Source organism: Neomonachus schauinslandi, chromosome X (genome assembly GCF_002201575.2).
Source record: "Neomonachus schauinslandi chromosome X, ASM220157v2, whole genome shotgun sequence".
Taxonomy (NCBI): Eukaryota; Metazoa; Chordata; class Mammalia; order Carnivora; family Phocidae; genus Neomonachus; species Neomonachus schauinslandi.
This window is the reverse complement of record NC_058419.1, coordinates 4580140-4592328: the sequence shown is the minus strand read 5'-3', so window position 1 is coordinate 4592328 and position 12189 is coordinate 4580140. Positions and strand designations below refer to the sequence as shown.

General features: G+C 52.3%; 1 protein-coding gene across 1 annotated transcript; it reads left to right on the top strand.

Moving 5' to 3' along the window:
• Window positions 1–578: 578 nt before the first annotated feature.
• On the top strand, window positions 579–11455 carry TMEM185A (transmembrane protein 185A). Its single transcript, XM_021683376.1, has 5 exons — window positions 579–853; window positions 6129–6212; window positions 9286–9462; window positions 9965–10088; window positions 11205–11455. The coding sequence occupies exons 1-5, from the start codon at window positions 632–634 to the stop codon at window positions 11447–11449; spliced, it is 852 nt and encodes a 283-aa protein (XP_021539051.1). The 5' UTR covers window positions 579–631; the 3' UTR covers window positions 11450–11455.
• Window positions 11456–12189: the final 734 nt, after the last annotated feature.

Sequence of the window (12189 nt, the reverse complement as noted above, 5' to 3'; positions counted from 1 at the left end):
AACAGTTTTAACTGCTCTTCCTTCTCTTTCATCTGCAGGTGTTAATTCATCCTCATGGAATAGAAAGGAAAATAAAAAGACGTTCATAATTTTACCGGCATTTTTAAAATAGCACCTAACAATAGTTATTATATTTTCTTGAACTATAACCCACACTTATTCATAAAGCTAGTTATTTTTATAGTATTGCATGAAATGTGATTTACATGGTTTTTAATTTGTTGAGAGATGAGGATCATGAAATTTAAGGGATATTTGTCCGTTTTTAGTAGTAGAAGCAATCAGCTTGAATAATCTTGGAAGTAGTTTAATTTAAAGTTATGAACACAAGCATTTATGTTTACTGTCAGGGGAGTAATAACTCTGGCTGTCACTTCTGAGAATGTCGTTATCCAGTTAAAACTTTGTCTGGTTTGATTGTAATGTTCATTTATTGTCATGTAGTAGTTCTTTGACGTTTGAAAGATTGCCCATTAAAGATTAAGTGTAAGTTCGCTTTTTACCTAACTTCCTTTGCTTTTTGTCAGATTTATAAATATCGTTCATAGTATCAACATAAGTTGGTATTTGACCTGGACTGCCTGCCTGTTTTGGAGATTCTGAACTGAGTATTTTTCTTCTTCTTCTTCTGATGTCTCTTTTTAGAGCAGAAGGAGAAACGTGTGTGGAGTTTAAAGCCATGTTAATTGCAGTGGGCATCCACTTGCTCCTGTTGATGTTTGAAGTTCTGGTCTGTGACAGGATTGAAAGAGGAAGCCATTTCTGGCTTCTGGTCTTCATGCCGCTGTTCTTTGTCTCCCCGGTGTCCGTTGCAGCTTGTGTTTGGGGCTTTCGACATGACAGGTCACTAGAGGTGAGATTTCATATATTCAAGAATGTTTTAAAAAGTAAAATGTTTTGGTCTCTTATGGTAATGTACATTTCTTGCCCTTTGTTAGGAAGAGATTAGTCTGTAACTCTAGATTATGGTATGTAAGGAAACAAAAGCTGATGGAAATAATCATGGTTCTCTTTCTTGACTTAGAACGCAGGCTCCGTCCAGCTCCATGGCTTTCCCTAGTCCCCAGTGTTGGTCAGGCTTCTCGTGAGAAACAGAGCCAATAGGAGAGGTGGGGAAAGGGGGGAGGGAGGAAGGAAGGGAGGGAGGGGGAGAGAGAGTGCAACTGACTAATTTTAAGGATCTGGCTCATGGACTGGTGGGGCTGACAAGTCTGAAATTCATAGGGCGAACCGGTAGGCTGAAGATGCAGCCCGAGTCGATGCTGGCGTCTTGAAACAGAATTTCGTCCTCTCCAGGAAACCTCAGGCCTTCTAACTCATTCGATGCAACCACCCACAGTCTCAAGGATGGTCTTTACTGAAAGGCAGTCCTTTCACAGCAATACCTAGACTCGCGCTCGCTTCGGTAAGCGGTCCTGTGTAGCCCGGGCACGTGGACACCTCAGAGCGAGCGCCACGCCACCGCAGACCCCGTGATCTAGCGTTTCATCTGCTCCCCAGTTCGCCTCGAGCCCTTTGTGCCTCGACATAGGGGAGACGCAGCTGAATCAAAAAGCGGCGTGAGCAGTCTTAGTACCAGCACGGAAGGTGACGGCAGGTCACATTTCTTGAGCACTTACCGTGCGCCGGGCCCCGGGCTGGTTTCTTCCTGGGCGGTAGTGTCCTGGTGAGGTAGATGCAGTGGCCACCCCTGTTTTACGACAGGGGAAGGGCTTTGTTCCTGGCCATTCGTTAAGGGGCAGGGCCGGGGCCAGGATCACATGTCAGTCAGCCCGACCCCAGAGCCTGCACACCGAACCGCACGGAAGCTGAGGGCCCAAAGCCCTACACGGACGGGGCGAGGGGAGAACTGGATGCTAGGGAGGCTTGGTTTTGAGCTGGGTGAGTAACAAGCGCAGGAAGGAGAGTGGCAGTGGGGCTGGAAGGCTCCCGTAGAGAGGGCTGGTGAGGGAGCAAGGCTCCGTGGGAACCCAGTGGAACAGGACCCTGAGCCCTGAGCACCAGGACGCTTAGTCTCCACCGGGGAGAGGGCAAGGGCACAGGGGAGCGTGGCCAGTCCTGCAGCAGCGACCATGGAGGGAGGGCCATCTGAGGGCCCACTGCCCCCCCGCCTTCCTCAACCCGGCCACTTGTCTGCAAGGCCCCTCTGGCTGCTTTCCAGGGGGACGAACACTTCTTGAGGGAGCACAATTCGGAAAAAGATGTCTGAAAGATGCCTTGGGTGACAGTCCTGAGAGCAAGGTTGGGAAGCACAGAGACCCTCCTCACCCCCGGGCAACCTGGTACCTGTCAGGCCTCTGCATGGTGCTCCTCCCCGCTGCAGGCAGACCCTCACCCCTTCCGGTTCCTCCGGGCATTTGCTCCTATGTCCATCCATGCTCTGTCTGGTAACACTGGGCTCTCGCATCTGAAAGAGAAAGCAAAACGACAGCAGCAAAAGCTTCTCAGTCCTCTGTCTGGCTCTTGTGCCTTTCTCTTCGTTCACAGAAAGGCTCCCTCCAGCAGAGCCCTTCTGACCTCTGGCTCCCCGCTCAGCTCCCCCACTCCCAGGACACTGGCCAGATCCAGTGGGCCCTTCCAGTCCTTTTTTTCTGACCACCAGGCCCGCTGTGGCTCCTGACACTCCTGGGCCTTTGGCTAGACTGGCCCCCTCTGCTTTGGCTCCTTTGTTGCTGCTGAGGATTCTAGGCTTGGGCATTTTCTGTCCTCACTGTGCGTACTTGTGAGCCACACTGCGGATGATCTTGCTTCCTTCCTGTCTCCACTGCCACTCCCATGCTGTCGCCTCCTGAATTTACGTGGTCGGACTCAGGTTTTGATGCCAGCTCCGGACTCCTTTTCCAGCGTCGCCTGACTCCGTGTCTCTGTGCTGGTCAAGGCACCATTTCCACCCGCTGCTTTGCGTGGTTTCGCTACTACCTGCACAGGCGGAGCCAAACCAGGCTTCAGAAACCATTTGCAGGGGCGCCTGGGTGGCTCAGTTGGTTAAGCGACTGCCTTCGGCTCAGGTCGTGATCCTGGAGTCCCGGGATCGAGTCCCGCATCGGGCTCCCTGCTCGGCAGGGAGTCTGCTTCTCCCTCTGACCCTCCCCCTCTCATGCTCGCTCTATCTCATTCTCTCTCTCAAATAAATAAATAAAATCTTAAAAAAAAAAAAATTTGCAAAGGCTTACATAAACCAGAATCACTGAAGTCACACATTCCAGATAGTCCCTGTTTGGCTCAACATTTCTCGGTGGGGGAGGGACATGGGCCGGTGGCCTTCTGGATAGGAAATGCTTTGTCGAGCAGGACCGTCTTACGCACTGCGGGACGCCTCTGCCTGACCTCCGCCCACTAAATGCTGGTGGAGGGGCTCTCCCCATAAGTGTGTGAGAGACCCAGGGGCGCCCCTGCACCGCTCCCAGCCTCTTCCTAGGGCAGGGGCCGTGGCGCCCAGGTCAAAAAGCACCGAGAGAGCCATCTAAATGTAGCCGGATAGCGACTAAGGAGGAAGTTTAAGATACATGTAAAAATTTGGAACTTTGTTTCTTAGAAAGTAAAAGTATATACAAGGGCCAGGATTACATTGGGCACGAAACCATATTTTCCTAATGTGGAATTACAAAAACTAAGTCGTTCATGTAGTCACACTGGGTGTTCCTACCTAGGGGAAGAAGCACCATGTCCGGAGTCGAGCTCCCTCTTGGTGCTTGTGTCCCGGGAGGAAGAGTACTACGTTTGCTAGGGGGTGCCTGGGGATAGGCTTGCACAGAGACATGAAGGAAGAGTGGGGTTTGCCAGGGCGCCCTGTGCAGGTGGGGTAGGGGATGATATTTTCCAGGCAGAGGGACTCACACACACAAAGGCGTAGAGGCAGGAGAAAATCTGTCATGCTGAGTGAACTCTGGTGACTGCAATGTGACTGAAGCACGGTTTTGCAAGATGCAAAGACTTCTAGAGATGGATGTTGGTGACAGTCGCACAACAGTATGAATGTACTTAGTGCCGCTGCTGAGCTATACAGCTAAAGATGGTTAAGACGGGAAGTTTTCTGTTGTGTGTATTTTACCACAATAAAAAAAAATTGCCTGGAGCATGAAGTGGAAAGAGAGTGGTGGGAGTTGGGGGAAAGGAAGGCTGTAGAGAGGAACTGGGCCACGTAGGGGCCAGATCCTCAGTCCTCAGGCATGTGCTGAGCTGCTGCAGGCCGCCATAGTGAACTCCCAGGGCACCATGGGATAGTGGACATTTTTGAGGGAAAAGCGATGATACCCACCAGCTGCGGGGATACCTCCAAGTAGTTTACAGTTTTATTATTAGGTCACCCTACATTAGTTTTGATGATATTGGAGAAGAAGCTGGGTTGTTGGCAGTTGCCGCGAGGAGAAGGTCGTGCTGTGCAAAACTCTGTGTGGAGAACAGCTAATGAGGATGGCGGGTGCGGCGCCCAACAGGCACGCACGACCTCATGGGAATTAGTCGTGGTTATTTAGGAGTGAAGTAAAAATCATATTTTTCTTTTGATTTATGGGAGTTATTATTTTTTTTTAGATGGCTACTTAGGACAGAAATACTAAGTTTAGATCTAATTACTTAACCCAGTGGAACTGTTAAGGATTTCTTTCAGCCCAGAGGCCTCGGAAAGAATTGCTCCCTCACAAAATGCCCTGTGAACAAGAACTCTGGGGAAGCTCTGGGCCAGATCAGACGGCTTCCTGTGATTTTCATTTTGTAGGCAGTGGCAAGCCACGGAAGAGTAGCGAGTGCTGCCGCCAGAAGGAAGACGGCCTGGCGGGTATTTGGGAGCAGAGAGCCTTCCAGACTAGAGGCTGGGAGGCTAGTCAGGGGACTGTTGGAGGCATTGGGGGTGGTGGCTGGTGAAAAGAGAAAGGCCTGATGAGGCAGTGGTCGTCGGGCTGGTGGAGAGGACAGGGCGTGGTGACGGAGCATGCAGGAGTGGGAAAGGAGGAGATGGTGCTTGCTGGTGGTGTGGCTTGGGTCCTTGGGTCACTGGGCTGCCGCGGTGCCTTACAGCAAGGGAGGGGGGACGGGGTGAAGGTGTGAGGGGCTAATGGACTCAGTCTGGGACTGGCTCTGGCTGAGGCACCTCTGGGAGAGCTGGGTCTGGGCCACAGCAGGAAGGCTGAGTCAGAGACAGAGCCGGGTGGAACAGCCAGCAGGAGGCCACCCAAGCTGGGGCTGGGTAGACAGCAGGGCGAGCGAGGGGAAGCCTGTGTGTTCGTGTCCGTGTCTTTCCAGTGCGGACAGAAGACCAAGTTGAAGGCTCTGGGGGGCATCAGGGTTCAAGGAGAGGAGGAGACTGAAAAGGAGCTGCAAGAGCACCAGGAGGAGGGCGAGACTGTGCCGGGCTCCTGGAAAGAGATGCCACACAGATGCCCTGTAGGATGATCTGACACAGGTGGTCTGATGTCGTAGAGGTTACTGACGACCTTGACGGAGCAGTTGCCAGTGGTCGGGGCTGGAGGCCGGATCGCAGTGCTGGGAGCTCGGAATGGGGAGGCCACGGGCTGGAGCGTTCACGCTGTCTCACTGAGCTGGATGGTAACAAAGTGCTAGGCCTGGGAGCGGATGCTGGCTCCAGGGAGGGAGGGGCTCATTTGGTCTTGGGGCTCTTTTGTGTTTAATGGGAATGAGTTGAACTTGTGTCTGTGCTTCTGGGAGGGATCAGTGGAACAGGAGAGGTTAACGATGCAATAAAGAATCCGTAATTGATGTCTTGATGTGACAAGGTCCTCAAGGAGCCAGAAAGGAAGGGGTGGGGAGCTGAGTCCTGGGTACAAGAAAGAAGTGCAGGTATGTTACGGGTAGGGGCAGGAAGGACGCTTGTGCTGTCTGCCACGGATTGCCTCTACCCAGCGAGCCCGGAAACAAGGCTATTGTTTGGTAGAGCATAAAGGGCAGGCAGCCGCTAAGCAGAGGGGCCGAGGCAGGAGACCGGCGGGCAGGTTTCTTGCTGTCGCCGCGTTGCTTCGCTCCCCGGTGCAGAAAATCAGGAGGTCCCAGTATAACTTCATCAAACTTTTCCCGTATTATAATTTGCATTGCCTTTTAGTTTGTTAACCAAATAATTGCAGTATTCAATACAACTTTTACTTTGCTTAACTGATTCTTCTCTTCATTTTTAGTTAGAAATACTGTGTTCTGTCAACATCCTGCAGTTTATATTCATTGCCTTAAGACTGGACAAGATCATCCACTGGCCCTGGCTTGTATGTAACTTTTTAAATCCTTAAATAAACTTTTCTTTTTTTAATTATAAAAGTAATTTGTGTTCCTTGTAGAAAACTTGGAAAAGACAGACAGCTTAGGTAATCGAATGATAATGACCCGTAACCCACTGGGAGAGAGCATGGCCAGTGTCCCGGGTTTCCTGTGCCGGATATTACCGCTTCGTGAAGGCAGCTGAGCCTGTGCGGCGCACACGGTTTTGTGCGCTGTGCTCTCATCCTAACGCATCATGAGCATTTTCCCCTGGCAATAAAAGGTGTTTATAAACATAATTTTTAAAGTTTAATTGATGCAATATTCTTCAAATGCATTTACCAAACATCCCCTTCCGAATATTGAAGTTGATACCAGTGTGATTATAAATCATGATGTAACATATATTTTTGTGCCTAAAAATCTTCCCCTGATTCTTTTCATTATTTTCTTAGGAAGGACTCCAGAGACAGTATTACTGGGCCAGAGGGTGGGAACTTGAGATTTTGGAAGACAGGCTGCACCCCCGACTTGCTTTTCAAAAAAGTTGTGCCACTGGACACTCCTGCTCAGAACCTGTGGCTTCAGTTCCTGGGTGTTTGGTTGAAATTGTGTAGATGGATAGAAGGGGGTGGGAACGGGGGTGGATATGGGTACGTACACATGTCATTATATATTCATAGCAAGCTACAGATAAGCCAGTAGGACTTGGACTTCCTGCTATGAATGCCTAGAAGGCAGGTGAGAACCGACAGAGAGGAGGCACGTGGCCTCTGGGAGGTGAGGTCGTGCTGGGGTTTTGGGTCCCCACTCCCACTGCTGCTTGATGTGTCCTTTTGCACATAAGACATTTTCTGTTATGAACATGGTTTACCTTAAAAAAAAAAAAAGTACCAAGTATAGCAAAAAGAGAAAATATTCATTTGGTGACAGGGAAGAAAATGAGGGAACATAGTCACCTCCATAATGAATAAAGGCAGAACTCATCATCTCTGCCCAAAGTCTTTGATAAAACAGTCATAATACAAAATGTTCGGGTACCTGTCCTCCATCTTTAGGGTGGTATATCTGGAGAAAGGTAATTGGGTTCAGGATTTTCTGTTGTGATATAGAGGAAAGAAATCTAAGTAAGACCAACATTTTAGTATAAGGTGCAATCAGAAAAAAAAAAGATGAATTATAAATGTTTTTTGTAGGTGAGCGGAGAGGTTTTTCCAGCCCCAGTCAGCAGATGGAACAGTCTGATGGCATGCTTCTCACAGTGATCAGGAGAGACCGAGGGAAGCTGCTATGATCACTATGATCCCGGCGGGGGCGGGGGAGGGTGGCTAAGTGAGCGCTGCTAAATGAGGAAGGGCCCTGGGAAGAGACCCTCCATAGATTGTACAGCAAAACCTACCATCAGAAACTCCAGGCTACTTGAGAGGATTAAAAATCACACACCAACTCAAGTCATAGTTCTAAAAACAAAATGGAAAACCGAAGAACTATCTGAAGAAAGCATAGGAGAAAATCTTTGGGAACCTGGGGTTAGATCAGGAGTCCCTATAAGTGGCACTAACAACTAACAACAAGGTCCATAAGAGCAGCTCAGAACTGAAATGAAATGAATGAAAAGACAGGCCACAGAGTAAAAGAAAATATTCGCAAAACATGTGTCCAAATGAGGACTTGGATCCAAAACATCTTAACTTTCAAAACTCAAAAAACAACCTAATTTTAAAATTGACAGAAGACTTGAAAAGACAGTTCACAAAGAGGATATACATATGGCAAATACACAAGGACAGGACATCATTACCCAGTAGGGAAGGGCAAATCAAGGTCAGGATGAGGTCCCAGGATACACTCATCAGAAGGCAGAGCTAAAACACGAACTGGAGCGCAGGGGAGGGTGGGGAGGGACGGGGACACTTGCACATCGCTGGTGGGGATGCCGAGTTGTAGAGGCGCTCTGACAAACAGTTGGGCTGTTTCATGGCAAGTTAAACACGGAGTTGACATACCATTTAGCAGGGCCAATCCGGGGTATGTCCCCTAGAGGAATGGCGCTGTAGGGCTGGACAAAAACCCGTGCCTGAGTGTTGGTAGCAGCTTTATTCGGGACAGCCAAATGCGGGAAAGCACCACAGTTTCCTTCCACGGGTGCTGGACGCACGGGCAGTGGCGCATCCACCCTCTGGAACGCCACTTGGCAATAAAAAGAAACAGCCTGTCGTCACCCGCAGCAAGCGGGGGTGGGGGGGGGGCTCACGACTCTGGCTTGAGGGAAGAAGGCAGCCGCAGACAGCGGTGCCGTGGGATGCTCTTGAAACAACCGAAGCGTAGCGAGAGGGAATGGGTCAGTGGATGCCAGGCGTTGGGGGTGGGGTGAGGGTATGACACCGTGAAGGACCGCACGAGGGAGTCCCGTGGGGTGAAGCAGCTGTCCTGTGTCCTGCCTGGGGATACACAGCTCTGCACATGTGTGTGTGAAAAGTCACAGACCTGTCCACCAAGGGAAAACAGTCAATTTACTGTTTGATAGCGAGACAGAGGGATGCCAGACGGATCCAAGGGCCAGTGCAGGAGGGAGGAAGAGCACACAGGGGAACCTGGGGAGGCCCGGGGGCTCCTGTGCGCTCGTGTGGGGGTGAAGCAAGCTGTGGTGCGGCAGCCGCAGGCGTGGAAGCCACCTGGGCGAGGTGGCAGGGACCGGGCGGCAGAGCCTTCTCGGCGTCCCACGCGCATGAGCGGAGGGCAGCATCAGGCCGGGCCGGCAAACAGCCGTGAACCGGGGGTGGGGGGGCTGTCAGGGTAAGGTGGCGCAAGTGGGCAGCGGGGCGCAGGCCGCCCTGTTTCCCTCGGGGCAGAGCCAGGTGCGGGCCGCGTGACGTCCTGTCTTAGACGGGCAGCTGCCGGGCCCTCCAGCCCGAGCGCGGCCCGTGGCGGAGCGTGGCCCGGAGCGGCGGCGGCCCCAGGCCGTCCTCAGTGCCGCCGAGCTGGGCCGTCCTAACTGCGGCCGTCCGCCAGGGGCATGGCTAGGCCCGCCTTCAGGTGCTGGGCACAGACCCTACCGACTTCTTTCTCTCCTTCCTTCAGGTCGTGTGTGTCCCTCTGTGGATTCTCATGTCCTTTCTGTGCCTGGTGGTCCTCTATTACATCGTGTGGTCTGTCCTGTTCCTGCGTTCCATGGATGTGATTGCAGAACAGCGAAGGACACACATAACAATGGCACTGAGCTGGATGACCATCGTCGTGCCTCTCCTTACTTTTGAGGTAAGCTTTCGACAGCAGAACTCTTCAGGCCCTGAATCCCACCCTTCCCTGTGACGGCCCTCTGAAAGCACCGCAGAGGATGGAGGGATGGAGAGGATGATGGTAGAATTAGAGCATCCTTTCTTTTGGGGAAGGGGGCGAGCGGTGAGTCTCCATAGCCATGATGCACCAGTGTGTGTTGATGTGTCTACATCTAGGAAGAGGGAGTTGGTGCAGAATTAGAGACTGGGCACTGTTGATGCTTTAGAACAAACACCAGCAGGAGCTTCCCATAACAAGCCTGGTGGTGGAAACTTCCCAAGTAGACAGATTTTGCTTCGTCCTAAAGAGGGATATGAGAGTTTACCTTGCGCTTCCCCCCAGAATAGAGGGTTTCTCCAGTCTCCCGTGGAGCCGACCTTCCCCCTTATGAGACCTGACAAGGGAAGGGTGGACTGATCTCAGCCATTGTCCATCCTCAGATGCTTTATCAATAGAACCTCAACTATTTCTCTTTCCTCAGATCCTGTTGGTTCACAAACTGGACGGCCACAACGCATTCTCTTGTATCCCGATATTTGTCCCTCTTTGGCTTTCCTTGATCACTCTGATGGCAACCACATTTGGACAGAAGGGAGGAAACCACTGTACGTATTCAGCACTTCAGAAGCCCTTGACCTGTGTGTGTGTGTGTGCGCGCGTGAGTGTGTGTGGCCCCACTCTGTGAAAGGATGAGCCTGAGGGTCCCAGTTAAGGAGGTCGCCCGAGGAAGACCTGGGGCCTTTCAAGGGAAGGGTGCGCTGTCAACCTTGCTCTCCGTGCCCTGTACCATGACCTCCCTAATGGCGCACTCTGCCATCTGAGGTAGGGCTGAGCGTGCTAGGTAGCCTCTCAGCCCTGCTTCCCAGAGGCTCCCAAGGATTAGATCAAAATCCATGTCACCCACCAAACCCTGGGAGTGCTCTTAGGTTCTGTGTCCTCCTGGCTCTCCCCAGCAACATTGCTGACATCACTGTGGCTTGTCAGTGGTGACCTGCTTGCCCTCTCTCCTCCCCACCTGCACGATGGCACATTTCAGTTTTGAAGTGATCTTTGACAACAGTTCCTTCCTTACTAGACTGTTAGCCTCTCTGCAGGTAGCGCCGGAGCGTGCCATTCTGGAAGCCAGGAGGCGGGGCGGTGGGGGGTGGGGGTGTGCCCTGGGAGGGCCAGCACTGAGCTGACGGTCCTGGGGTACAGACAGCAAGAGCACGCCTCAGAGAAGCAGCGTTGAGGGGGCCCCGGGAGCTCAGGCTGCCTGCCGGCCTGGACCAGCGTGGTTGCCAGAGGCTGCCTGAAGTCCCTTTTTTGCTTGACATGCTTGACATTCTTTGGCCTGTGTCAGCGCATCCCAGCTGGGGAAGACGAGGGGACGGTGACGTAGCCTCGACGGCGCAGGTACCCGTCGGAGACGTGCCAGAGCAGTCCTAGCCGCTGGAGGCCCGTCAGAGGGACACCTCCACCCCAGCCACTGCCTGATCTCTAGCGAGGTCGCAGCGCGCCCTGTGGTCGCTGCCAGTCTGGGAAGCCCACTCGCAGAGCCAAGGAGCCACAGGCCTTTCTTCTTGCCCTTGGTGGGTATCCAGGCCTCGCTCGATCTTCATTTCTAAGGCATCAGGGTGAAGCATTACGTTGTACGAATAAAACTTCATGACCGGGAAAGTAAAGTGACAAGGAGATTCAGTGGAGGCCAGTGTTTGAAAAAGTACATCCTTCTTTTTCAGGGTGGTTTGGGATTCGCAAGGATTTCTGTCAGTTTCTGCTTGAAATCTTCCCGTTTTTGAGAGAATATGGAAACATTTCCTACGACCTCCATCATGAAGATAATGAGGAAACGGAAGAAACCCCAGTTCCAGAACCTCCTAAAATTGCTCCAGTGTTTCGGAAGAAGACCAGGGTGGTTATCACCCAGAGCCCTGGTAAATACGTCCTCCCGCCTCCCAAATTAAATATTGAAATGCCAGATTAGACACCACTCCCTGGAACGGAACGCAAGCGGACCAGGACGCACGCTGTCTTCTAGCCTCCTCTGCCTTTGTTTACCCCACCTGGAACTGGAGCTGGAGCTGGGGCTCCGGCGACTTGCATCTCATGCCTTGTTTGCACTCAATGCCTACCAGTGACTCACCGTGACGGACGCACACGTGGCAGGGGACAGGCACGCGCAGTGTGGGCTGGGGGGTGGGTGTCAGCGGCCGTGGGCACGATGGAGGGAGCGTGCGCGACAAGGAGAGGGCAATCCCCTCCTCCAGGCGGCTGCCTCGGGAGCTGGCTGGGCTCTGGTAGGGATGGCTGATTAGGCCAGAGAGGGAACTGGTTTTCAAAGTGCTACGATTCCCATCGGAAGTGTTCTTCGGAAACGTTATCTGAAGCCAGGCTGGCCCCGCCACGCAGCTTCGAGTCCGCCATCGGGGCGTAGTCAGGAGGAGGTGTAGCTACAGCCCAGCGCCGCTCCGCGCCGTGCTGGCAGTGCTGACGGCGGGTGTTCCGGCCCCCCGGTGAGCCCCTTCCAACGGAGGGACTCCGTGCCTGTATAGTATTTATACGAATCTTTTAGCCTTGTAATATACCGTGTCCAATCCTAGTTCTGTACAGTATACTCTGTTAAAGTATTTTTTTACGAGCCTGTATCGGAGACGTACGTGTTCTGTTGCAGAAGTAGATGCTGCTGGCACACCTGTCGTGCCCGGGGGGTGTCACGCCTTCATG

Coding starts and splice junctions, on each gene's coding strand:
- TMEM185A (XM_021683376.1), top strand. CDS start 632: ATGTCTCTTTTTAGAGCAGAAGGAGAAACGTGTGTGGAGTTTAAAGCC. Junction 6,213..9,285: donor TCATCCACTGGCCCTGGCTT/GTATGTAACTTT, acceptor TCCTTCCTTCAG/GTCGTGTGTGTCCCTCTGTG. Junction 10,089..11,204: donor ACAGAAGGGAGGAAACCACT/GTACGTATTCAG, acceptor CTTCTTTTTCAG/GGTGGTTTGGGATTCGCAAG.